This window comes from Rhea americana, unplaced genomic scaffold, assembly GCF_003343005.1.
Source record: "Rhea americana isolate MKP2758 unplaced genomic scaffold, rheAme1 scaffold_196, whole genome shotgun sequence".
NCBI lineage: Eukaryota > Metazoa > Chordata > Aves > Rheiformes > Rheidae > Rhea > Rhea americana.
In genome coordinates, this window is record NW_028186105.1 from 1,158,360 (window position 1) to 1,184,145 (window position 25,786).

Genomic DNA, 25,786 nt, shown 5'->3' on the forward strand with positions numbered 1-25,786 from the left:
GGGGGGGGGGGGGGGGGCAGGAGCCAGCAGTGAGGGTGCCCGTGGGGTGAGCGAGGCCACCCCACCGCGGGCCGTGCCGGCCGGCAGCGGGGCCTGGGGTGGCCCTGCCCCTTTGCAGGCACCGGGGTCCCCACGCTGGGGCACCTCGTCCCACCGGGGAGCCCCAGAGCGCAGCCGGCAGAGGTGGGCAGGAGCGAGGCCGGCGGAGCCCCCGAGGTGCTGGGGGTCGGRGCCGTGGGGCTGGGCCGGCCAAGGGGGCTCCTTGCTGCTGGCAGAGGCCTGATGGGGTGGGAGGGTCGCTGGGGCCGGGCTCTTCTTGGCTGCGCCACGTTTCTTGCCTCCGTCTCAGGCAAGAGCTCAGCGCYGTGAAACCAGCCCGAAGCTAAGCCCAAAGCCCGCACGGATCTCATCGCCCGGAGCTGCCAGGCGGGACGTGACCAGAGGGGACACAGCCAGAGGGTGCAGCCCCACGGCTGGGTGGGGGCGCCCATGGGGCAGGGTGAGCCACGGCCCAGGGACGTCCATAGGCAGCTGCTGGGATGCGGGGACACGGGCTGCGCCGAGCGAGCGCGGCCGGCGCCTGCCCTCTGCTGGCAGCTGAGCCCCCCCCCCGGCCCCGGCCCGGAGGTTTTTGGGGTGCTGCAGGAGCACCCCAAGCCCTTGAGTCACAACSCAGCCTCTAATCCCCAACCCGGGGTGGTGGGGCCCCCCCATCCTGCACCCACAGCAGTGGGGCTGTGCCCCCCCCACGCTGCCCCGTGTGTACTGCAGTGGAATRTTGCCTATAAAATAAGCAAGTCAATAGGAGTTGCATAGATAGAGGTATCGATTTATTTTGTGGCACGGCCAGTTCGACTCAAAAAGAGATTTCAACATAAGACAACGGACAGCCTCTTCCRGAGCTGCACACCAAATGAARTTATTARTAAAACTAACAGAAMRAAAATTATGAAGTRTTAAGAGAGCAGCCTGTGGGTCTGGCYATAGGGCTGGGGCACAGGCAGCCTCTGGGGCCGCACGCTGCAGCGCAGCGGGGTGCAAGGAGGGGCCAAACAGAGCAGCAAGGCCGGGGCTGGCAGCAGCTGCCCCCACGGCTGAACCAGCCCCCTCCAGGGTGACCCCCTCTCCCGGCCGTCCCAGCCACCCGGCCCTCGTCTCCCCAGCTCCCTTCRGGGCTGCCCAGTCCTCCCAGCGAGGCGTCAGGCTTGGGCTAAGGGTGCAGCGGGTGCTCCCTGACCCGGGCACGCTGCGAGGAGCCTCTCGCCCAGGCGGCTGCGTTTGCTCCGGCTCGCGAAGGGCTCYGCCGCGGGGAAGGGGCACAGACCGGCCCGCGCAAACCCACCGCAGCTCCCGGGTAGGGGAAGGGGCTCTCAGGGCTCCCGCGGGTGCCGCATCCTACCTTGGGCAGGCTGGGGGGGGGGGGGGGGAGGAGTGTTTCACCCCCCAGTGCTCCTGCCCCCTTGCTCAGCCCTCTGCCTCTTTCGCCTGGCGCTGGCCGGGGCTGCCTGGGTCGCCCGCAGCAGGCTGCACGCGGAGCTGCCAGGGCCGAGGCGGTGGCAGCGCTCACGGAGCGCAGGGAGGGTTGGTCGAGCTCCYGAAGGGGCAGGGAGGGAGAAATCCCCCAGCTGCCAGAGCTGGGGGAGGATTTTACGTGTGTGCGAGAGAGGTCCCGGTGCTGGTGCAGAAGCACCATCCCGGCCGCGGAAGGGTGGCTGAAGCCCCCGTCTGACAGCAGCTGGTTTCTGCTCTCCCTGGTGGCTTGAGCTGCCCCTTCCCGGCTTGCGCTGGGGAAGGAGCAGGACACGAGAGCAAAACCAGCATCTGTTCCGATGGGGCTTAGGCAGCGCAGGGAGCCCGCGAGGCCAGGAGACCTCAGCATCTCCCTCCTGCTGCCAGAAGCACAAGGAGGTGACGCAGCCCTGGGCAAAAGGCATCACCTACCGCGACGAGGGCTCAGGAGGGCTCTGTGGGGCAAGGACCAGCAGCACCCCTCCCGGCTTGCCCAGCCTCTGCCAGTCCAGAGCAAAGCAAACCACAGCCCCACGCAGAGCCGCCCTGGCAGGCTGGTTTGGCTGCCTCTGCCGCGAGACRGATGCTGGCTGCACCACGGAGGGAGGAGGCAGAGCCGCTTCGGGCATCTCCCAGCGCATCCCTGCAGAAGGAGACAACCGGCGCTTTCCGAACAGCTGGGGAGACCCTCGCACCTGCCAGCAGGAGCGAGGGGCAGCGCGAAGCACGCCCGTGTAAACCGCACCAACCGGCGCCTTTCTCCTTGCTGGTGGCACCGAACTGAGCTGGCGCGAGGACAGGGCAAGATTGCTCCCAGCAGGCAGCTCCGCCAGCCTTCCAAACCAGGGCAACACACCCGAGAGGGGGCTGCCCACCCTCCCCGCACCCCACTGTGGTCTCTGCCGGGAGCTCATGCTATTTAAGCAGTTTGCTCACACTTTTGCTGTGTTTCTCCCACTTGCTACCCACACCATGTCACGGGGAACGAGCCCTCTCTCCCTGCTGATCCCATCCTTCTGCTATTTCGAGACTGCCCTCACCTCTCCTCCCCCCCCACCATCCCCCTTAAATCTAGCTGGCTTGATGGAGCCCGTCTAGATCCGCTCATCTGTACAGCCTGGGCCTTGCACAATTCATGCAGCAGCAGAGATTGCCACACGCTACCCCCAGTGAGGTTCAGCCTCCGAAGGACTGCAGGCACCTTACGGCACTGGTCGGCACCACAACYTACCATTTAAGCCTCTGGCTTTTCTGCAAAAATCCTTGCATAGGCCTCAGTTCACACAACCCTCTCCAAAAGCTGACAGTGCCCCTCGCAGCCAAGGCCTGTGGCTCAGGCAGGATCTCCCCCTTGCTCTCAGGACCCAGGCTATATCTGGACAGCCCCGCTTCTGTGTTCATACGATAGGTTCCCTTTTGCTTGCTAGCCCATCCGTTACAATAGATCTTCCCCTGTCCACTTACACATCCCAAACACCACTAATCCAGCTCAGAGACAGACAGCGAGGGACACCTCACCAACCACAGGCCTTCACACACCAGCCTGGAAAGGCAGCGGCTCGCAAGCCCGTGCTCCAAATACCCTTCACGCAGCTCAGAAATAACAGACGCCTTTCTGCTCAGGCCAGCTACCTGCCCGTCCCGCCATCCATCGGGGACTTCTTCCCTCGCTGGGCTGCTCCACGCACACCTCCCTTGCTCTAACCGGCTGGTGGCCAAAGCTGCACGTTCAGCTCACTGAAAGGAGAAGCAAACCCAGCTATGGATGAGCATCTCCAGTTCTCCAGGGCCAAAGGATCRCCCAGCCTCTGGCTGTCTTGCAGGGTGCGTGCAGGTGCTGGTTTCAGGAGACGTAGTCGAAGACAAGCAGCAAGGGGCCAGGCTGAAGCTACAGTCTTTGCAGTCGTGCTGTTCATAACAGCAAGACATCGCTCAGCACACCAGCTCCTGCTGGCCCTGAACCCTCCCTGCATGTTACCCCACAACTCAGGGCCATGGAGCCCGGGCACCCAGAGCCACTACTCTTCCCTCTGTTTCAAAGTCAGCCCCACTAGCAAGCAGAGTTGAAGGGAAAAATAACTGTACAGAGCAGGAGGCTTTTCACAAGTTGTTTGGCTTCTCAGGAAGTTTAGGGATGACCCCATACTACAAGCAGCATGGGAACAGGCTTGCAGCTGCTCTTCCTGTCACAGCCCTGCTCCGAGAGCTTCTCTGCTATCTGGGCCATTCAGCCGGTCTAACAGGTATTCCCAGGGGCTTCAGGACAGCACTAGCCACAGCCATAGGTGAACGGGACAGCGCAATCGCAAGCTGTCAGAACCAGGGCTTCGCTCACGTACAACACTGAAAAGCACAGCAGTAGCACATTTTACAGTTCAGAGAAGGACAAAAACTGAGGAAGGAAAGGAAAGATAAGCACAAGAACCATGATCAAAACCTGGCTACTGCATATGGGGAACAACARAGGGAAGGTAAGGAGGTTGACAGAAAATAGCCAAGCCCTCCATCAGGTAAATTGTTTCAGCTGAAGGGGAAGGAAAAAATTTTCAGCAGAGCCTGAGGAACATGAAACTGCTGTCTAWAGCATCAGATGAGGAGGTCCCTCTTTTCCCTAACCACACTCAGGTCATGCTGCACCACATGCCAAGAACCTTCTTGCACCTGCCTTTAGGCAGGATGGATTTAACAGCAATTGTTGGAGTAGGAATTGTGCCTATGAGAATCCGACAGCCCAGCAGAGCTCAAAGCAGACAGGGATTTGAGCTATGCTGCTGCACAGGAGCCAAAGCAGCAGGRCACCCAACAGCTCATGGCTAGTGTTGGAAAAGGAACACCAAATACCTGCCACAAACAATGGTGCTCTCTTCTTTGGTGCTTGCTGCCAAGTACTAGGCAGGGCAAAGAGGCTGCCAAACCAATGCATTTCTTCTGTTAACGTGAGCTTAAAGACGTAAGAATGAAGAGCAACCTCATTAACTAGAGAACTTTCACAAAGGAATTGTCAGGGCCTGACTAGAGTTTTGTGGGATTTTTATTTTTTTTTAATTATTTTTGTGGGTTTTTTTTTATACAGGCTAGCGTTGTACCCTTTGCTAAAGCTGCTGATTCTGCCACATAAACTAGAACAGAAATTTCTCAGAAATTAAGTCGGTTCCCCTCCTTGTTAAATCACTGTCTTGCCTCCTAACTGAACATCGGTGTGGGTTTGTGTTTGCAGAAAACATTCCCTGTACAAAGTCTGACGCGCAGCTACACTGGTTCTGACTGAGGAATGAAGAAGCCGAGAGTCCATTGAACATTGGATTTTCCCTGTACAACGTGGCCTGATTTGGAGTTTGGTCCACCGAGGACAGCAAGTTAACCGTAGAGATCATCATCATTGTCTTCACTGTACACGTTGCCCCCGCTGCCACCTCCTGTGCCTTGGCTTGGACCAGCGCCTCCCTGGTTACCTGAAGGGAACCTGCATGCAACAGTTCAGAAGGRGAGAGAAGAGATGCTGTTCAAAAGCCTCCTCGCAGCTCGGCACAATCCCCTCCCTCCACACCAACACCAGGTGCCAAGTAGGACAGAGGGGTGAAATGGGAAGAAGCCTTACAGCAGCTCACGCAAAAGGCCTGCCAGATGTTGCTTGCATTAAAGGGAAAAGGCTCTTCAGTGTAGATGGTCTTCAAGAGCACTAACAGAGCAGCTACAACCAGCCTGTAGCACAGCCTATACCRGCCCTGTTCTCAGTTAGCTGCTGTATGCACTGAGGAGAAGGGGAAAAAGTGGTGGAAGAGGGGATTGCTACCCAGCGTACAGCTGAGAAACTGCCCTCAACACTCTGCTCTTGAGGCTAGCTGAGTCATACTGCCATCTCCCCCTCCTCCCTCCTGGTTACCTGAAGCTGCCGAAGCCACGACTCTGCTGTAGAGTCTGTGCAAACATCTCATATTTCCTGATGTCGTTGTCACTGACAGAGCGGCGAGCAAAGCGCATGGCCTCCTCAAAGTGATCCCTGCGTATCTCAGGAACCGGGTCATCCTCCTCCACTTCCTGCGTGGGACAGAGGGTCCTGGTGAGACGCGTCCCCCAAGCTCTGCAGCCAGGCACCTGCCCACAGCCTCCCCCCGGGCCAGGATGCTCCGATACCTGCCAAGGCAGCGGCTAGAGAGGGACACTGCAGCAGACAGTGAGTCACAGCTGCAGCAGGGGCCTTCTGAGTAATGCCAAGGATGAGGCACACTAGCAGGGCCTCACCCTCCCACAAGAGGAGAACAAAGTGCTCCAGCTCAGCGCGCTGTGCTGARAGCTTACTTGTCCCCATCTGAGGATTACAGGCAGGAACTCATCAACTCATCATCCTTCACCCACGGGCAGAGGTGGGCTGCATATCTAACATGAGCAGGGAGAGCTCAGAAGAGCCTCACTCACCATGGCAGAAGGGTTGGTTTGCCTCTCACGTTCTCGCCTGATCTCACTCTCAATGGACTCACGGATGGCCAGTTTGCAAGCACGCTGGCAAATCTCTGTCAGGTCAGCTCCCGAAAAGCCATTGGTCATCTTAGCTAGGAAATCCAGGTCAACATCCTAGGAAAAAACATGGGAAGCTTGTCCTTTATACCTTACACTTCCAGGTGACAAAGGGGTGCCTTTAGATCCCCCTGGTACCAAGGTACCACTTTAGCTCATCTTTTAGAATTGGTCAGAATTATGAAGGCTCTTGTTTCTGGGGAAGGTTAACTACACACAACAGCAGGCCACACTCCTCACGTGTTCAGGAAGACTCCGTTCAGCAGCCACAAATACCTCTGCACTGCTCATCTTGAAGGGGAAAGCACGCAGCCTCCTGAGTTCRGGGTACCATTCACTCCGATGTCAGTACGAGGGGTCAAATGAAAGAGTGTCAGGCTATAATGCACAGCAACGCCTCGGAGTCACTAGCTCAAGAGGTAACAAGCAGAGAGYACTACATGCAGGTCCTTTCATGTCACCAGTAAGAGACCCTTCTGCCACACAAAGCAGCAACAACACTTCAGAGGGAAGCACAGASCACAGGCAGGTAAAAGAAGGGGCACAGAGAGACAGGACCAGTAGCTCTCATCCTTCCCTTCAACTGACATAACCTCCTTTCAAGTTGTCCTTCCTGTCAGAGCCTRAAAAGTCAGGTTTGACATAAAACAGCCCGAGCTCTTGCACAGCATTTGCTCTTCTCTGATTAACAGCACTATCAGCTGATTCTTGTCTACTCCCTGGGAACGGGACGTAGCTCTTGCGTGTGATAAAAYTGAGTACCAATTTACTGCGATGATYCCTCTCCAGCTTCCATTTTCCTTTCCTGTTTTCAACATCTACTTTTCTTTTAAAGTGCTCGAATCTTTTCCATCTTCTGTAACATGCTCATTCCAGGTTTTCCCGTTTCCGCACCATGAGCAGAACTCTACTATGTGATTAAGACCTGCTGTGCTACTTCACGTGTCTACACACACAGTAACTATGTGTTACTGACACCTGGTTTCACTGATACCTAGATACAAAGCTCAAGCCTCCCTCTCATTCCTTCATTTCTGTCATTCAGACACTGAAAGTTTCCCAGCTCTGTACTGCACAGATTAGTCACCAGGCCTCTGCTCTGTCCTAAGCCTGTGAAGAGCATTTGAARCATGTACCAAACCAAAAATCAACCACAGCCAGGGCACAGATCCTACCTTGGCAACTGGTGATTTCCTCAAGTTGGCTTTAAGAATAGCCACCCGGGACTTCTCGTCAGGCAGGGGGATGTAGATGAGTTGATCCAGACGGCCAGGGCGCAAGATGGCTGGGTCAATGATGTCTGGCCTGTTGGTGGCACCAATGATGAAGACGTTCTTCTTGGTGGACATACCATCCATCTCTGTCAGAATCTGGTTAATGACTCTGTCTGCGGCACCACCACCATCTCCGATATTCCCACCTCGAGCCTTTGCGATGGAGTCCAGCTCATCAAAGAAGAGCACACAAGGGGCTGCCTGGCGGGCCTACAAAAAGCAAACACAGGTGCAGTTCCTGCATGTTACGTACCACCAGACAAGAAGTACACTGATTTCACACTAAGCCTATCTAAAATTAAAGCATCTCAGAGAAGCACTAGAGCACCGCTGCCTCAGGGACAGCTTGCAGGAGCTGCTCTGGGATAATCTCCTGCCGCACAAACCCCTGTAGTTTCCCTAAAGCTGGGAGCACTGTGAACCAAGCAGAAACATGGCAACTCCAATGCTTAGAGGGAGAGCTGAAGCCATTTTGCCTGGACCAAAGCTGTCCCTGCGAGATCTTGGGATGTCAATTGGTTATTTATGCAGGTGCTCAARCATCAGTAACCAAGACAGATGCATCAAATAGAAGGTGGGATCCAGTTGCTGCCTTCMGCTACCTAATGGGTGGTACGGGAAAGAGGGAGTCAGATTCTGCTTCGAAGAGTGCAGTGAAAGGATGAGATGCAACAGGCACAAATTGCTGCAAGGGAAACACAATTAGAAAAAAAGAAAAAAAAAATCTTCACAATGTGAAAACTTAAACACTTAAACAGGCCAAAACATGTAGAAGATTCTCCATCCTTAGCAAATGCTCAGAACTAAACTACACAAGGCCCTGAAAAACCTGATCTAACTTCCAGGTTATTCCTGCTCTGAGCAAACAGTTGGACCAGAGAGCCTCTGAAGTCCCCTTCCAAACAAATTATTTTCTCTCATTCTCCTTCCAACTTTGCTCTCTCAGCATCTTCCCTGGTCATACGAATGAGGATTTCCAAGCTGATCCATGCAGATGCCTCCTGGAACAGGAGGTAACACTACCTAGAGAGAATTAGTCAGTAGGTGAACCTCTTCCTAAGCCATGTTGATAGCAGTACAAGAACTTGTAGGACATTTTGAAGGTATGCAAAAAGGTGATGGCTAATGAGGTTTCAAAATAAGTTTTCAGGGATTTGGAGGGTATCTACACCACCCTAATCTAGTCCCACTGCTAAGGCACTTAAACATTTATCATACACCACCACCACAAAGGGTAGCAGGAGAAAAACATGTGAATTAATCCTTTTTGGCAACATAACTCTTTCTTAAYATCAGGAGAGCAGTAGGCAGTGACGGAATAAGTGGGGAAACATCAGACACAGCAAACAAGAACTAGGCCAGTAAGCTAGGCTCAGTAGAGAATAATGTTCTGGGGTATCTAAGCACAAACATAGTACAGGGAACAGAAGTAATGCTCACCTTGTCAAAAATTTCGCGCACATTGGCTTCAGACTCTCCAAACCACATGGTAAGCAACTCCGGCCCCTTGATGGAAATGAAGTTTGCCTGGCATTCGTTGGCAATGGCTTTGGCCAGCAGTGTCTTACCACAACCAGGTGGCCCATAGAACAGAACCCCTTTGGATGGGGTCATGCCAAATTTGAGGAACTTGTCTGGGTGCTCCACAGGATACTGAAAGAAAGATAGATTTTGTAATGAGCCAGAACAGATCTGTACCTTGCTCCTACCAGGATAGACACCCAAGTTTTCTGGTGGATTATTTACAAGGTTTTGCCTCTAGGTGCTAGTAGTTTTCTGATGAGTGCTGGTTTGAAAAGCACCAGAGGCAAATTGTAGAGCTGCCTTAAACATCCTATTTACCACTYCTAAAAACAAGTGCCTTCACTCCGTCCTGTAAAAGCAAAAGGGAACAACTAATTATCTAATCAGTTCAGCTCTGCCCTCCAGAAACAGCTAAGGTATCTCTGAGGCGGGTATGTATCCTCAGCAACAATGTCATCACTAGGTGATAATTTTAATGCCAGAAAATTAAAGTCAATAAGAAAGGAAAAGAGATTCTTTTATTCACAGATAGGGTGTTCTATAGCTGAAAATAAGGGCATATCAAACCACCCCAAGGCTGGCACTAGAAACTTTACACAAACCATTCTTGACAGTATGTACCAGCCTCTCCCTTCATGGAAGGCTTCACAAATACTTCACCTCTCCCTGTGTAACACTGACGGAAAGCCCTTCAGAGGCTCACTGTATGAGTACCTGCATTCATCTTCTAGCATACAAACAACCACTTAGCAAAATTCTCAGCAATGTTCCCATCGGCAGCCTCCATGCAAAAGAAGTGGAAGCACTGCTGTGGCCACTTCTGCGTGTAGCAGAAAGCCCATGAAAGAAGTTAACGTAGATTCAACTGACAGAAGTCAGACATTGCTTTCCAGCACCCTCCCCTCCCTATGTTCACTGAGAGAAAACAGCATGTATTTTCAGTTCACTGCAAGCAMATACCATTAAAGCTCTGCATCTTCCCATATTCCCAAACCAAACATAAATCTGAAAAGGTTCCGGGTTTTATTATTATTACAGCTAACTAGGCAAAGATCTATCAGAAGCTCTTACCTGTACAAGCTCCTGGAGTTCTCTCTTTACATCTTCTAGACCACCAATATCTTCCCAGGTAACTTGTGGCACCTCCACCACAGTCTCCCGAAGAGCAGAAGGATTGCTCTGGCTTAGAGCCCACTACCATTAGAAGAGAAGGCATTATATGAATTCTAACATGCTATGTTTATACGTTCCAGATACGCAATTAAGCATTGCGCCTAAAAAAGAAGGGTACTCGTTCATTACCCTGAAGTCATCCATGGTCACAGCAAGAGAGTTCATCACTTCAGCATCGATGGTTTCATCTTCTAGGTCTATGAGATCCATCTTCTTTCTGATAGCCTGAAGAGCAGCTTCTGAGCAAAGAGCAGCCAAGTCAGCACCAACATGGCCATGGGTCTCATTTGCCACCTGAAAGCAGAGCACCAGCTATGACTCACAAGAATACAAGCAGGCACTCTGCAAGGGCAGCATATGCTCTGGTCACTCACTCAGAGGTACAATAAACTCTGCAGGACAGAAAATAAATCAGTGCTCTGCTGCAGGTTAAAGAAAACTGCTACCACCCGTTTACCAGGCAGAGACACTGCTGCTGTACCTGAGATCAAAGCTGCAAGTGGCATTCAGACAGGGTACAGGAAGACAACCTGGAGGACTGGAGAACATCACTCAGGACAGAGATGATGGGAACAATCCAGTTTACATGTGCTCCAGTCTCACCATAAYGTGCACCTAACTCTGCAGCTTGTTTCAGACTTGCTTTTTATTTATTTATTTAAAGAGAATGCAAGTAAACAAACCCGAGAAGACAGTGCCTAGACACTTCCAGACTGGACAGATGTTTGTTTCACTCAGTTATGCTATCATAACTAGTGAGTGACAACTTTTATTCACCTGTAAATTTGTTAAATGAAGCCCAGAGATTACATTTTCACCCAGTTCCATGCCCTCCTAAATGAACTGCTACATTTACATGATCAAAGCATAACTCTTCTACTGCAAAACACAGCATCAGGAGCTTCTGTTTGCAAAGACTAGCTTTCCTAATACCACATTACTCACCTGTTCCAGATCYACATCATCAGCCAGTTTCATATTTTTTGTGTGGATCTGCAGGATCTCCAGGCGCCCAGTGGCATCCGGGATACCAATATCTACCTCTCTGTCAAAACGACCTGAGGAATATAAAACACACGTTAAGCTGCTGACTCTGAACTAAAGGGGCTGCAGTCACTACCTTTGATCAACTGAACAAGGTGATGACAAGCCACAGACACGTACAATTCCAAAAAATGACAAAGCTTTGAGTTTCTCTGCAGCATATATCATCAAAATAGCAAAGTCATACCAGAGAAGGAAGAAAGGATTTAGCCATTTAGGGAAACCTGAGACTACTATTTTAGTTGGAGTTCAAGATTACAGAACACAGAGTTACCGTTTTAGTAATTTTTTTTTTCAGGTCTCACTTACAGGAAAACTAGCTTCCCATAACCACCAAACCATGTTGGTTAGTTCTACCTTTTTATCCTCAGCACAAGTGTCCACAAATACTGAGACACTGATTTTTCAGAACTTTATACAGTACTCATCACAGCAGTACTGAAGTGGTGAAAAACACAAACAGTCCCAATAACGAGGGGGAGGAAAGTGTCATGTATGTATTATTGCAACATTACCTAAGGTACATACACCTACCATTTCCCTCTAGTCATAGCTGCGTGCTCAAATGGTCAAATGGCTAGTTACACATTTAAGAGGTTACTCCCTTCTGCAAGCTTGGCTGGTTTGCTATTTTAGTCTTTATATACTGCTTAGACATTCACTCTCACTGTTTTGACAACCTGGATCTCAAATTACTGCATTTCTCAGCAATAAAAGTATAAGAAGTCAGACACGTCAGACCCTACTGCAACTCAAGGCATGAATGTTTTCTCCTCCAGTGCATCTTGAAGCAATCTCACCTAACGGAGGCTAGTATGCCATCTGATGTCAAAGTATTTTGCTATTTCTACAAGTACTAACCTAATAAAGCATAGAAAATGAAACTGGAGGCTGGAAGTTTAGAAATAAATCCTGAAGAAGCAGTTGGAGAGACWAGTCAATAGTTTATGAAACATACAGAAGCTGTTTCATGTTCATTTCTGCTGAATCTTTTTGAGGCCCCCCATGCACAACCAGTAAGAAAGTATCAGATACGCAGAAAAAATGGCAATTCTGATTACCAAATCGCCTGAGTGCTGGGTCAATGCTGTTAGGTCTGTTGGTAGCTGCCATAACAATCACGTGTGCTCTCTGTTTCAGTCCATCCATAAGAGTCAACAGCTGAGACACTATGCGACGTTCCACTTCTCCATGTGTCTATGGAGAGAGAAAGCAACAGTAAGACTAACAGCTCTACAACATGGCACAATGGCTAGTACTGTACCACAGCAGCAACCGCAAGCTATTACAAAACCTCCTGAACTATATCACTCCAGGTGCTTAATCTTCCAAAGTGTGACTGAACCGTTAAGTTAAACACTGCTTTATCCTTATGCTCAAATGCTGAGGTTCACATCAGTTGCTACCAAAAAGGATCTAAGGACACAGCACTTTCACTACCTTCTCTCTCTTTGGAGCAATGGCATCTAGTTCATCAATGAAGATGATGGCAGGAGCGTTCTTCTCTGCTTCTTCAAAGGCTTTCCTCAGGTTGCTCTCAGACTCACCAGCCAGCTTGCTCATGATCTCAGGACCTGCAAAACACAGCATGAATTCAACATGCAGCTGAAGACAGAAAGATCACATGAGAGCATCTATGTCTTAAGCCAAAGCAAACACTAACAACCAAATTCTCACTAAACTGGCATCTGTACAGGTAAGGACAGCATGCAGCACTACTTTCTACCATTATTCTGGTGTTTTCAGTTTATTCTATCAGAATGCAGTGCTAGTCAGTGAGCTACCTCTAGCTGCCTCTTTCCTTACCCTATTTCACACTTGGTGAGCTTCTTTGCAATGTGCCACCACACACTGTTAATGCCAGTCCTAGCTTTCAAGAGAAGCAACCAAATTACATGGTGATGAATTATTGGGGTAGGGAAGGAAAAAGCTGCAGGACACTGAAGCTGTTTTTTAGCTTGCACTATGCAGGTATRTATTCCCCTTTGCAAGGGCCTATAAATGTGGAGTATTTTTTAAAAAATAAAATAAAAAATCAACCACTTCGCAAAGAGTAACAGAAGGGATCCTAAACATCAAACCCAAAAAGAAGGGCAGGATCTCCCCCGAGATTTCCTGCAAGAGCTGAACACAAATGCAGACTTAGATTTATTCTGTTTAGGTTTTTCCATCATGATGATGGGAGTGTTAATGAGGAAAAAGTGTTCTTCTGAAAGATCCTAGAAAAAGTAATCTGACCCTCAGAAGAGCACAGCTGGCAGCTGACTGAAGTCAGCTAGCTGCAGAGCCACTAGTACAACTAAAAGTAACTCGCCGATTCATACCAGTCCTATCCTACAACACTGCCTGAGGCTCCAGGTTTGAGACTAGCAGACAAAGAATATATCGCTAGTTCTGACACCATCACTTTTATTATACAACAGAAGCACAAGACTCTAAGGAAAAGGCTTGCTCACTAGCATACAGTGGTCCCTTCTGCATATTTAGGAAGCATATTACAAGGGCTGCATATGCTTAAAAACAGCCCACTTGCATCCTGCTTCTTRAGATCACCCCTACACTGTGCTGTACACTTCTTTGCTTTCAGCCTAATGGTCTATGCATTTGAAATTAGAGGTCTGTGTAACAGGAATTAGAAAGAAAGCTGCAGTCATGATATACAAACACACAGTCTATAAAATGGGACAGAAATGCAATGGGGAAAATTCAGAATCTGGTCCTTACTGGCCATAAACCAACACCTTTCTTATCTGCTACAAGGGTGAGAGTGATCAAGTATGAGGCTCTGTCATTTGCAACTAGCCCCAAGGCACTCATTACAGCTTTGAGGAAAGTTCCTCTCAATTAACATTATGTGAAGCAGAACAGTTCTTGTGCTTTATCTGAGGGAAGGAAAATCCATATTCTTTTCTGAACGAAACATGCCGACAGTGACAGAAAAGCGTTCTGTATCCATATACATGGAATAATCTCAGCACTTCAGTCCTAATTCTGYCCCCACCAACATAAACAAACACCAGCTGGACAGACTCCAGGTCACTGCATTATAAAGCAGCCTTCCAACTATTTTGCTGCAAAACAATCAAGCTCAAGGAAAGTGCTGCTACAGACACTTCCACAAGAATGGCCTCCAAAGTCTACAATACCACACATCAAAATGGAAAGCAAGTATCTCAGGGAGACAATATATCTCTAAAAGTCTTATCAATGCTATTTGTTATCATGAGATGATTGAATAAGCCCAAAGCAAACTTGGGGCCAAAGGAGCCAAAAACTCACCGTTGATCAGGAAGAAGAAAGCCCCAGTTTCGTTGGCCACAGCTCGGGCAATCAGCGTTTTACCAGTGCCAGGAGGACCATACAGCAGAATTCCACGGGGAGGCTGAGGACAAAGCCAAGGGACTCAGGCATTCAGATATTGATTTCACTTTCACAGTGACACTGTAGTGTTTCATAAAGCCAACCCAAAATTCTGATGCAAGCTCATGCAACAGCTGCCATCCTAGCATTACTACTACATCCTTACTATTTTGCATGACACAAAAACAAGAACCTTGCCAATAACTGACAGCGCTGATTCAAAACACCACTCTGCTTCACAAGTTTTTAGTACTTTATTCTGCATCTAAAATACCTAAGGCAATACTGTCTTAAAATCAGCAAGAGAGAAAAAAAAAGGAGGGGGGAGGGGAAGAACAAAAGAAAAAAAMCAAGGTTATTTATTCCTATCCCCCAATAACTAATAATTCTACTACATCAAGAGTCTTCAGTGAAGGCAAGACAATTAATTCACACAGTGCACACAGGATACCTTACCTTCACCCCTATTGCCTTGAAGAGTGCAGGGTGTCGGAGAGGAAGTTCCACCATCTCTTTGATTTGAGCCAGCTGCTTCCGGCAGCCACCAATATCATCATAACCCACTTCATTCAGTGACTCTTCCTCATCCTACCAGGAARGAAATACTTTAAATAGTTGAGGGAAACAACAACACTTCAATCCCTCCCAAATACAGACCCCAGGAATCTAGAGAGAAGTGCAAAATCTGACAATGAATCCCAGTATAAAACAACAGTTATGGTTTAAGGAATAAGTATATTTCAGTCTAACTACTCAAATTATCCAAGCTACCATACAGTTCTCACAGGTGGTGTTTTCTTTAGGAATTGACTTTAATACAGTAACTAAGATCCAGACAAGCACATAAGACCAACTGTAACTAATGCTTCCAAAATAGCTCTACAACACTCATTTGTTTCATGGTTGTGCAAATCTCTATTGACCTTCACTACCTGCAACACTAGGCCACACTAAAATCATAAAATCACCTAAACTGGAGGGACCTCGGGCGGGGCTCAGTCCAAGCCCTACAAACCTGGAGCTGCCTGGCCTGATCAAGGCTGAAGGTTTCCAAAAATGGGCATTCCTGCTCTCCCTAGATCCTGCTTCAGGGTTTGACTACCCTTGCGTGGAAATGTTTTCCCCTGACATCTAATGGGAATTTTCCTTGGGCCACTTGTGCCATTGCTCTCATTCTGTCCCTGGGCACCTCCAAGAAGATCCTGGCCCCAGCTTCTCTACACCTTCCTACTAGTCAGCTGCCAACACCAGTAAGACCTCATTTACCTTCCATTCTCCAGGCTGTACAACTCCACTGCTCTCAGTCTCTCTTTACCCATCCCAATCTGCAGCGCATGGTCATCTCTGTGACCTCAGCTGAACTCATCTCCACCTGTGTCTGCGTTGTGTCTGGAACTTTTCAGAAGGCAGCTAGCTACAAACCATCACTCACTCTGATACAGACAACAAAAAGGCACTTGCTTTATGAAATACACAACCAATTTACCTCGTATCTCTGAAGTACCCTACTCTATAAGAGTAAGGCAGCCAAGACCTGAYGGACAAGCCACTCAGACTGCCTTAATCTTGGGATGCTCAAAGCTAGATACTTTAAGAGACTGAAAAAAAAATCAACCTTTCAAAGATCTCAAGTTTCTCATTGAAAAAGCTTTCTTTTCTGAAAGAATGAAATTTAGCAACACCATAAGCYCTTCCTACTATGGCTCAAGGGAACTTCTGAATTAAAAGATGCATCCAAGTCCATCATCAGCTATCTCAAAGCAGACACAAAACCTGATGTGGCTGAACCATGGCATCATCTCAGAAAAACCTAAGCATTAATATCATCTCAGCATCTGAGGAAGGACATAGGAAGAACATTTCTCTGCATAACTTCAGCAACTCATATCCTGAAACTGAAGGTTTCTAACCATTGCTTTCAACAAACAAAATGCCTGACCAGGAGCTATAAACACTGCTCTCCAGAACAATCACAGAAACAGGTTTTTTTGGATTAAGTGAATTCAGTGGAGAGCTACGTGCAAGAATTCTGCTCACCTCTCGTTTGATGGGCTCTCCTTCACAATGGATCACTGTGTCTGGAGCCACTATGCAGTAAGGACTTGGATCTGTCTCCACCACTTTGAACTCCACTGCACGCATCCCTCCACGCACCAAGAAGATGTCACCTGTAAAATCCCACATTTCAGTAGCCTGCTGCAACTGATGTTTGCAAAATGTCAACCCTTCTACTACCAGCAGTCTCAGAGGATGACAARTAGGTTACACAAGCATATGCTGCTTGTGTTTTACCACTAGTCTGTGCTTTATATTCAAGAGCTGCGTGCACCATGACTACCAGAGCACCGTTTGGCTCTGTAGTGGTTGAAGTTCTCAGATTTCATCCAGAACAAAACAAACAAATAGGAGAAAAGAATTCTCTGCCTTGATACTAAACACTGTCAAAGGCAGGGAATCAAGTCTATTTTTCATTCRTTTTCAAAATAATTGTTTTGCAACTTGTTTTACTTTTTTTCCTTTTCTTAAAAAAAAAATCCTGAATTCAGATACACCTTAAGAAAAAAAATGTTCAAATTGTTTTGCAATTTGAGTTTGATTCATCTACCGGGTCACAGACTGTCATAGAATCTGGAAGGTTGGAAGGGACCTCTGGAGATCATCTAGTCCAASCTCCCTGCTCAGCAGGGGCACCTAGAGCACATTAGACAGGGTTGCATCCAGGTGGGCCTTGAAGATCTCCAGAGAAGGAATACTCCACAACCTCTCTGGGCATCCTGTTCCAGTGCTCCATCACTCTCACAGTGAAGAAATTCCCAAGCAGCCTCAATGAAAGAGGCTAAGTATACGACCCAAGACTGAAGTGCTATCTCCTTTACTTCCACTTTCTCCTTTAATAACTGGCTACTGATTTTAAAGGAGCTGCCTGCTTCCAGTGTGCAGCAGAGGGACAGTAGAACATGCAGTCTCAAATGAAAGTCACAAACGAGACTGTAGAAATCAAAGCCAGGCTGAAATGGTCCTACCAACATTACCAACAAAAGGTTGTTGAAAAGTTTGCAGAAGAACAGACTTGACCCCCAAAATTGAGGTTATCTCATAAAATCCCAGACCATCTCGTGCATTCCCAGGACCGTATGCTAACAGGCAGCAACCACTGGCTGCCTCCCTTGAGAAAAGGTCACTAACCATCACCTATTGTTTTTGTTACTACTGCTGTATCAAAAAAATGACTTTCAGGTGGCTGTTMTGGCCTGCATGAAGCCATGTGAAGGCAAGTACAGCCCTGATGTCCTAACCTCCTGTTTACTGCACTCTGTGACTCCTGGCTATATTGGGCTAAAGAAACTTGACTTATGTTTATAGTTTGTTAACCTATTTGTTCCAGTAGAAGTGTTATAAGCACAACTCTAAAAAGCACRCCTGGCTTTTCTACACACTCTCCTAGTTATTAATTTAAATTACATTAAAGAAGTGAATTTAGTCAGGGTTCCAGGTYGTCTATCTGACCAACTGTCTAATACGCAGGCAAACAAACACCCAAACCCATGAAGTGATACCAACTCAGCTTACCATGATTTTGTCCTACATTCTACTTGAGCCTTTTACAATACTCTCCCATCCTACACAGCAAAAACAGTGAAGGAGCAAAAAAATCCAGGAGTTTCAGGCTGCTATGGCAGCAGCAGCTATTATCCTTTTTCTCCGAAGACCAGGAGAAATTAAATCAGCACCAGCAAAATCTTGTTCTACGGACACCAACATAACACTATGCAGAGATCTGTGCATGTCTCCAGAACTTCTGTTTAATCAGTCTTAGAACTAGATCACAACTGTTGTCATCAGGACTTCAATGACAAGTGCTATTACCTTTCCTGATAGGTCTGTATGCTTCCAAAAAGTATGGTTTGAGGTAGACCTCAAATAGATTTCCTGTAATCCCTTCTACTGTGTCATCAATTGGCAGTACATGGATACGTTTGCCATACTTCACATCCGGGCAAGGCTGRATGCTGCAACAGAAGAAAACTCCAGTTAGCTACATCATTCTGGTCTTGCGCTACAGCTGGAAAAGGCATGTGATATCTCTTTTCTAACCAGTTCAAATGGCAGTAAGGACTCTCCAAAGCCTTCATAAGCTTCCTGCCTGCTTAAGAACATCTCAGCATTGACAAGGTAATAAGCATCACTGCAGGAGAACTAGTCTTCATGCTGCACACTTTTCATTCCTCTCGGCCCTCCTCAAGACTGCTGAGGAGACTCATAGTCTTCTTCCTATATCCTGTTCTTCTGCAGCCTCGCTCTCCCCACCAAGGCAAAGTTCACTTGATACRTCCTAAACAGCTTAATGCATCCTAAACAGCTGGAATAATCATCAGCTACCTTTTATTTCTGCAAGGAGCCATTGTTGGACCAACTGTAAGGGAAAGGGAATTGGGACAAGTTCTTTTTTTCTTCATCTCTCTCTTCCAGAATAGACGCTCTGTTGCTCATAACCCTGCTTATGAGCAAAGGTTTTCAGTACCAACCATTGGTAAGCARCTTGCACTCAGGTATCTATCAATCTCATTTTGCAGAGGCTTCCCTTTCCTCCTTTCTACTAAAAMCCACTTCTGTTATTATATTACAGTGTAGGCCAACAGATTACTGTAGCAATAGCTCAGAGTAGCAAACTGCTACAGGGAGGCAGAATGCTCAAACCAGCTTTACTAGCTAAAAATGACTACGCAGAACTACAACTAAGTGTGCTGCTTTTCATACATTATTTGGTTAGACACTCTTAATAGAGCCTTTTACCACATGCTCTCTAGAGAAGATACAGCAGAAGAGTATAGGAAAAGAGAGATTGCCCCAGAAGGAAAACAGTTGAGAGATCACAAGCAGAAAGCGACTAAAGCAYGAACCTGTGTTTTGGCAGAGGCTAAACCACGGAAATAAATACAGTAAGTAATTAAATATCAGCAAGAAAAGCCTTGAGGGCAAGGAGGCATGAAAAATATCTGACCCTTGGAATAGAGTTAAGAAAATTAGTATCACCTCTGGAAGACTTAGAACCACTACAGATACAGTCCCAGAAGAGAAGCTGAACAGAAGCCGTGTTGTCACACTAGAAATGACTCCAATCTAACCAGCTCACACCAGTTTAAAGAAAGAACTCACCTTTATTTTAAGCCCACCAACACAGCTCAAAGTACTGTTCTGTTCCAACTATACTAGCGCTTTAAACCAACAACTTCTAGTGGTAGAGTGGTGGAATAGCCTCATTCCTCTGCTCTATAAAGTTCGTATGAAATACATATCGCATTTACAGATTATTCCTCATCTCACCCTAGGAAGTCTAGTCCCCAAAACTGGGTTCCAATTTTTCCCAAACATGTAGGAGATTCCATATTAGGAAGATGCTCAGGAAGAACAGTTTTCTGCAAATTAGAATTTGTGTTTAAGAAGTGCTCACGAGTCCATTCCCCCTGCATCACAGAACGTAACCCATCTCCCATAAATCAATGAGAATGTTCTCCAAGATGTGTATTTCATTGCTTCCTCACTACTTTCTGCAAGTGTTGCATAACAAAATTCCATGTAATGCTTTTGMAAGCATTACTAACTTTAAATTATTTCTGTAACAAAAATTGAAATATACAGATTCTTTGAGGGATTTTTTGTCTTGCTATTTGACTTCTACCTGTTTTTGTCACACATTTTTAGCAAGTTTTAACTTCTGCTCATCACAGGGCAGTTCAGTGCTTGAGCTAAATGCATTATAAGATCAGTTACAAYATTGCTTAATGCTTTTATTGTCTGCTAAAACAGAAAACGTGAAAAATGTGTAAGCTCATCTTCAAATGTAAATTTGGGAAGAATAATGTGCCAATGGTGGGATAATTAAACTACTGGACTTAATGACAGGATTTGGGCTTGTGAAAGTACTCAAGAGACTTCAAGAATAATTAGTAAAATTTTTTAATATTAATCCAAATACACATACATGCAGCACATGCAAAAGTAAAYTGTACTGAAATCCTTGATATAAGACATCCATATGAAAACATAGGAGTATTTCCTGCAGACTCTACCTCTGTTACTGACTGAATCAATTCAGAGCCCATGCACAAATTTAGGAAACCCGGGGATATGCAACAGTTAGCAAACTCATTTTCACCTGATCACATCACCGAGGCGCACTCTCAGGTTGTTGCGAACAACCCTATTCATGCGGATCTTCTCATCTGAGCAGGTATCATCTGACAGGACAATGCAGACAGCTTCTCTCCTCTTCTTTCCTTTTAGCAGAACAGTGTCTCCTCTGAATAGTTGCAATTCATCCATTTTTGCCTGTAAACAATAACAGCATTAGCACAAGCTTTTGGCAAAGCAACAATTCAAGTATCTGAAGGACAGCTACTTGACTTTGGAGAATTACATCTTGAAAGCAACATACTAAATCCACAAAGGCCAAAGATCCTACTATACCAGACAAGAGCCAGTCCTGAAGCCAGAATAAAGTCTCAGGCTTGATTAAACACTACAAGCTCAGAATCAAAGTATATGTTACCATGAAAGAGTGTTAGAAAACAAGGTGACCATCTCCCTCACTTGTAACTGCTATAGCTTCTTATACAAATRCTTAGATTCATGTAGCAAAGTTATGTTCCAAAGTAATGCACAGCAGCAGCTTGCAGGTTAGCCACACTTAAAATTTTACTTCTATAGATGGCGCACCTGGGACAGCGACACAACACTGTTGTCTTCATTGATGGCTTCATCAACAATTAACCGATTGGGCCTGTTCTTCTGCTTCAGAATGGCAGTGGATAGGTCATCTGCTTTAGGACTGGAGAAGAAAACAGAACTTAAGGATCTGAGCAATACTGGAGGTCCTAGTGATGCCACTCCTCCCTCCCCAGCCACCCCCAATTTTGGTCTTCATTTCTTTGTTATCTGGTCTTTGGAAACTACAGCCATTTGTAAGACAAAGGAGAATACTCTTCCTAAGCAACACCTTCAGGAGTTCAAAAGAGAATGTTCTCTGAGAGTAAATACCAGCTACTTTACTAGCCTCAAATGGAAATAGCCATGAAGCTGTCTACCCAAAGAGGTGGTCAGTGAGATGTCGCTGACTGTAAGATGTTTTCCTAAAAAAAACTAGTCAGACTCATCTGAAATCACAGGTAACCACTGAAACTGGAACAAGAGTTTAAGTCTTTTTGGTGTCGAATCACAGATAAAAGAGGGAAATAAAAGCACAATGCTGCAGCTCCCCAGACAGCAGGAGCTGCAACAGTTTAATTTGTGGAGACCTATTAGTTACATCTTGCAGTTCAGTAGAAACAATCAAGTGCTCATGAAAAATACAGGTTTTGGGGATATTTTTGTAAAGCCTTCACAGAAGTCACTGCAGCTCTACCCCAGTACACCAGAGCAGCTAATTCATTTACCTTGACCAAATGAAGAAAATTAAAGGACAAGAAAATGAAGGAAAAGTAATTAAGTCATTTCCTTCAAAATCTAATACACCAAATAGCCTACCTGATAAAACAAATAAGAATTTGAACCCACTGATTCCTGAAAAGCTCTTCAAAGATGTACACTAGCCAGCTCCAAGAGCAATGGATGACTTACTTCCCTTATTAGACATCAGACTGCTTTCTCAAAGTAGTCCAGACGTACCACTGTCTAAGGTCATAACAGAAAATGATGCACAGCTTGGCTTGATTTTGATCCATAAAAGTCTTCCTCTGTCCTAAGCAAGTGGCAAGCATTAGCAAAGAGTACCAATCTTTGCAAACAATGATGTTGGCTGTACACTTGGGCTTCATGTAACTTTTAGGGACAAAATAACCGGGAGAGATCAAGCCTTGAGGAGAAGCAGCAGAGCAAGCAGCCACCAAGAATGAATAAAGCCTGTGACAATAGTGCTTATGTTCACTGCATCTTTAAAACTACATCATTTCAGCAAGCAGAGAGGGATGACATACCTATGACATGATGTTACCTGAAATCCCTGTGACACCCTCAAAATTGAGCTCTTGCCAAGACAGACTATGTGATACTGGCTCCTTTCTCTGACACTTAAAAGAGGAACAATAACAAGTAGGCATTTAAAGACAAACAGCTTCAAAATCTTTGGGAAACCTCACACAGGCCCTAGTAACTTAGGTAACATGTTGCAAGTGAGAGGCAACATAATTTTAAGGAAACAGAACAATCTGTTACTAAACCTAACTTACCAGACTGCCCTTTCCTTTTTCCTCTCTTCCTTAAAATAGGGGGCAACAGGTAACAAATTAATGTCCACTCATTTCAAAGGCTACCTGAAACTTACAGACTATCCACACACATGCTTTACACCCAAAAAAAGATACAAGAAAGGCTGCTGGATACACCTAGAAATGAGCTTATAAATCCCATCTTCGATCCAAAGCATTTGTAGAGTCTCAAAGGGTCAAGAATTCTCAGGACAAATTAGCAGAGTTAAGATATTTTGAACTAATAAATTAGCAAGCTAACGGATGTTGTGAGTGAAATGGTGAATAAAAATAACAAACTACTTGTAAGGTCTTTCCATCAGCATTAGCTCCTGGACACTGGAAATCAACTATGCAGCTAGATGTGAACTAAGGGACACCAGAAAGAAACAATACTCCTATCTAGCCTGTTCAAAGTCAGAATGTAAATCATCCCAGCATGCAGGCTGTAGATCCAAAAGCCTTTTGATAAGAAACTGTTGCCAGACTTTCACTGTACAAACTGTCACTGTGACTGACTGGCTGTCCCTCAGGATGCAGAGATTACCTCAGAGCGTAAAAACTGGCCGGGGACCCAAGATAAAAATAAACAGGAAAGGAATAGGGCATGTGGTGAAAACTTATGGATTGTAATTTTCAAAACCTGAAAATGTATAAAACTGGAAAAAAAGTTCAGACAGCTTTCAAAATGCAGTAGCACTGAGTAGCACAAGAGGTGTGTTTAGTTCCCCTGAATGTGAGGGGAAAAAAGTTTTAATACTGAACAACTGTGAATCTGCAGAGTTCCCTAAGAAAGAAGGGAGGGCTAGATCAATCTTTTCAGTACATTACTGCAGGTAAGGCAATTGAGGAATCTGGATGCATTTAAAAAACAGAATAAAGGTCTCCTAGGAACAATATATAGGCATCTAAACGAATGAGGTCAACTTCAGTTAACTGATCTGACAGTTCTGCAGACAAAGAAACAAAGGTGTTAAGAAATTACTTGACATGTTATTTGTCCTACAGAGAAGGATAAGGACTCTGACTGAGAAGCACCAGCTAGCCTTCCAGTAGCAGTCTAAAATATTACCATCACCATTTGTCCTCATTGCATCTCTCCAAGCAGTTCCCTTACTGTAAGTGAGATCATGAAGCAAAATATGTTTGTGCATCTCAGCCACCCTCACATAGTCTCCAGGATCTATACATCAGGGAAGAGGAGACTGAACATCAAACAGGAAAGCCTACGGCACGAGTAGTGGTTCTCTTCTACCAACCTTCTTGTGCATGGTGGTAAGCTTCAGCACAGGGCCACGAGAGACAGCTAACCTAGCTAATTTTTAAAGTTCTCCGATGAGTTTTCATCTATTTCTTTCAGAGAGAATCTCGTCCGAATCCTTTACATCATCTCCTCTACTTACTCAACTGTTCTGTCAACTCCCTCGCATGCTTTACTTTCCCTGTCCCTGTTTTCTTCCACTAATTCAACAAAGAGATAAATTGAACACAAAATATGCCTTTAGAGGTGCACAGAGATTAAAAAAAAAAAAAAAAGAGCCTGCTTCAAGCCTGTGCTTGACAAGAGGCCAGAAGTAAGGAAAAAATCCCCAGCACAACTAACGGCCAAACTTGCACTTAAGACCCCAGTTGTCTGTAAAATCGAAGAGAACATAAACTAGCCCTAAAGACCAACAACAATGGGTTCCCAGTTTCCATCCTTAGCCCCCTTTCATAGTCCCATAGCCCCTTTGATGGTGGTGGTAGTGGGAAACAGGATGAATTTTACAACTTATGCCACCTTATCATTTCTCTGTTTCAGAGGACCCTTAGTTCAACATGTGATAAAGTCCAGAGACTGGGGTGGACAGTATGAATGAGTGAGGACAAAGCACTTTATGATTAGTGACTCTTCTGAACTACCAGTCTCCAGAACTCCACATATACTAGGGAACTACGCTGTTCCTGGAAGTCTGCGCTAAATATACAGCAAAAAATTCATACACACAAAATGATTCCAGCTTCCATAACAAAAGTGAACATATAGACGTGAACATCTATATGCCAGTGTGAATATGCTTCTGAGACAAACTTGTCAAGCTTCTTACTGCCATAAACCTGAGCATCTACATTACAAACAGAACTACTTTCTGCAGATAGCAGAAAAAAAAAATCCATAAAACATTTTTCCATGAAAGCAAATGAAAGAGATATCTATCTACTGGAACAACACAGGAGAATCTAACAGTGAGTTCATATGCAAGCTTGAGATGCCAATTTCTCAAACACTGTTTCAGGCCAGTATACAGGGGAAAGTGAAAGTCTCTTCACAAAACCCCACTTTGTTACCTCCTGTAAAGTTACATGCTGTGCTTAAGTCACTTCAGCAAGATGGCTCCCAAGAGCATTGACTCCAAAATCGTAACTACATTTTTTTTTTCCAGTTGCAGAGTAACTTTCGGTGACACCTATGCGAYGAGAAGAACTTTGCAAAGGTAGAAACTTATTTTTAAAGACACTGTTCAATGCACTCAGCTTCAAAACATGCCTTTTAGACCATCATTCCAACAGAAGCTCCACCACAGACACTCAACTCTTGGCACATCTTGCTGGAACTGACTCAATAAGACTGAGCAGGTCAAAATTTCAAGAGTTGCAAAAGAAAAAGAAAAGGTAAACAAAAGACTCTACAGGGACTGCAGGCAGGTGCCTCCAGCAAGGCCAACAAGTCGTTTCAAGYATTCCTGGATTTGGAAAATTATTTTCAGGCTCTGTATTTACTACTTTCAAGGGCCAAAGAAGCGGCCCGCGCACGTGGGACGAGCGCTGCGAGACCACCGTCGGCCAGCTCATTTTTGAGGAGCGTGAAAGATGATCTTCAGCCCTGGAACAGAAAGCAGCACGAGGCAAGACACCGGAGAGAAAAATATAGCAGATTGCCTCAGCCGCCACCGAAGCCAGCCCGGCACAACATGTCTGCCTCTCCCAATGCCAAGTCGCTTGCCAGCCCGCGGGCCACTCCGAGCCGGCAGGGAGGAAACCGGGGCTCGTCCCCCGCCCCGCGCCCGCCCGCCGGGGCCGGCAGACAATGCCCTCCGCCGGGCCGCCCTGGCGCAGGCCTCGCACCGCGCCGGGGCCCGGCCAGGCCTCGCCCCCCGCCATGAC

General features: G+C 46.5%; 1 protein-coding gene across 1 annotated transcript in view; it reads right to left on the bottom strand.

Moving 5' to 3' along the window:
* Positions 1-4,522: 4,522 nt before the first annotated feature.
* The window catches only part of VCP (valosin containing protein), a 23,592-nt gene continuing 2,328 nt past the window's right edge, over positions 4,523-25,786 (bottom strand). Inside the window, exons 3-19 of the mRNA XM_085303068.1 lie at positions 22,625-22,653; positions 21,117-21,228; positions 20,557-20,729; positions 18,267-18,409; positions 16,437-16,567; positions 14,856-14,987; positions 14,319-14,421; positions 12,480-12,613; positions 12,101-12,236; positions 10,941-11,053; positions 10,125-10,289; positions 9,894-10,016; positions 8,739-8,951; positions 7,200-7,508; positions 5,926-6,081; positions 5,393-5,547; positions 4,523-4,972 (exon numbers count right to left, since the gene is read on the bottom strand). Of these exons, the coding sequence (XP_085159194.1) occupies positions 4,867-4,972; positions 5,393-5,547; positions 5,926-6,081; positions 7,200-7,508; positions 8,739-8,951; positions 9,894-10,016; positions 10,125-10,289; positions 10,941-11,053; positions 12,101-12,236; positions 12,480-12,613; positions 14,319-14,421; positions 14,856-14,987; positions 16,437-16,567; positions 18,267-18,409; positions 20,557-20,729; positions 21,117-21,228; positions 22,625-22,653 (2,433 nt within the window). The 3' untranslated portion in view covers positions 4,523-4,866. The remainder of the gene's footprint in view (positions 4,973-5,392; positions 5,548-5,925; positions 6,082-7,199; positions 7,509-8,738; positions 8,952-9,893; positions 10,017-10,124; positions 10,290-10,940; positions 11,054-12,100; positions 12,237-12,479; positions 12,614-14,318; positions 14,422-14,855; positions 14,988-16,436; positions 16,568-18,266; positions 18,410-20,556; positions 20,730-21,116; positions 21,229-22,624; positions 22,654-25,786) is intronic.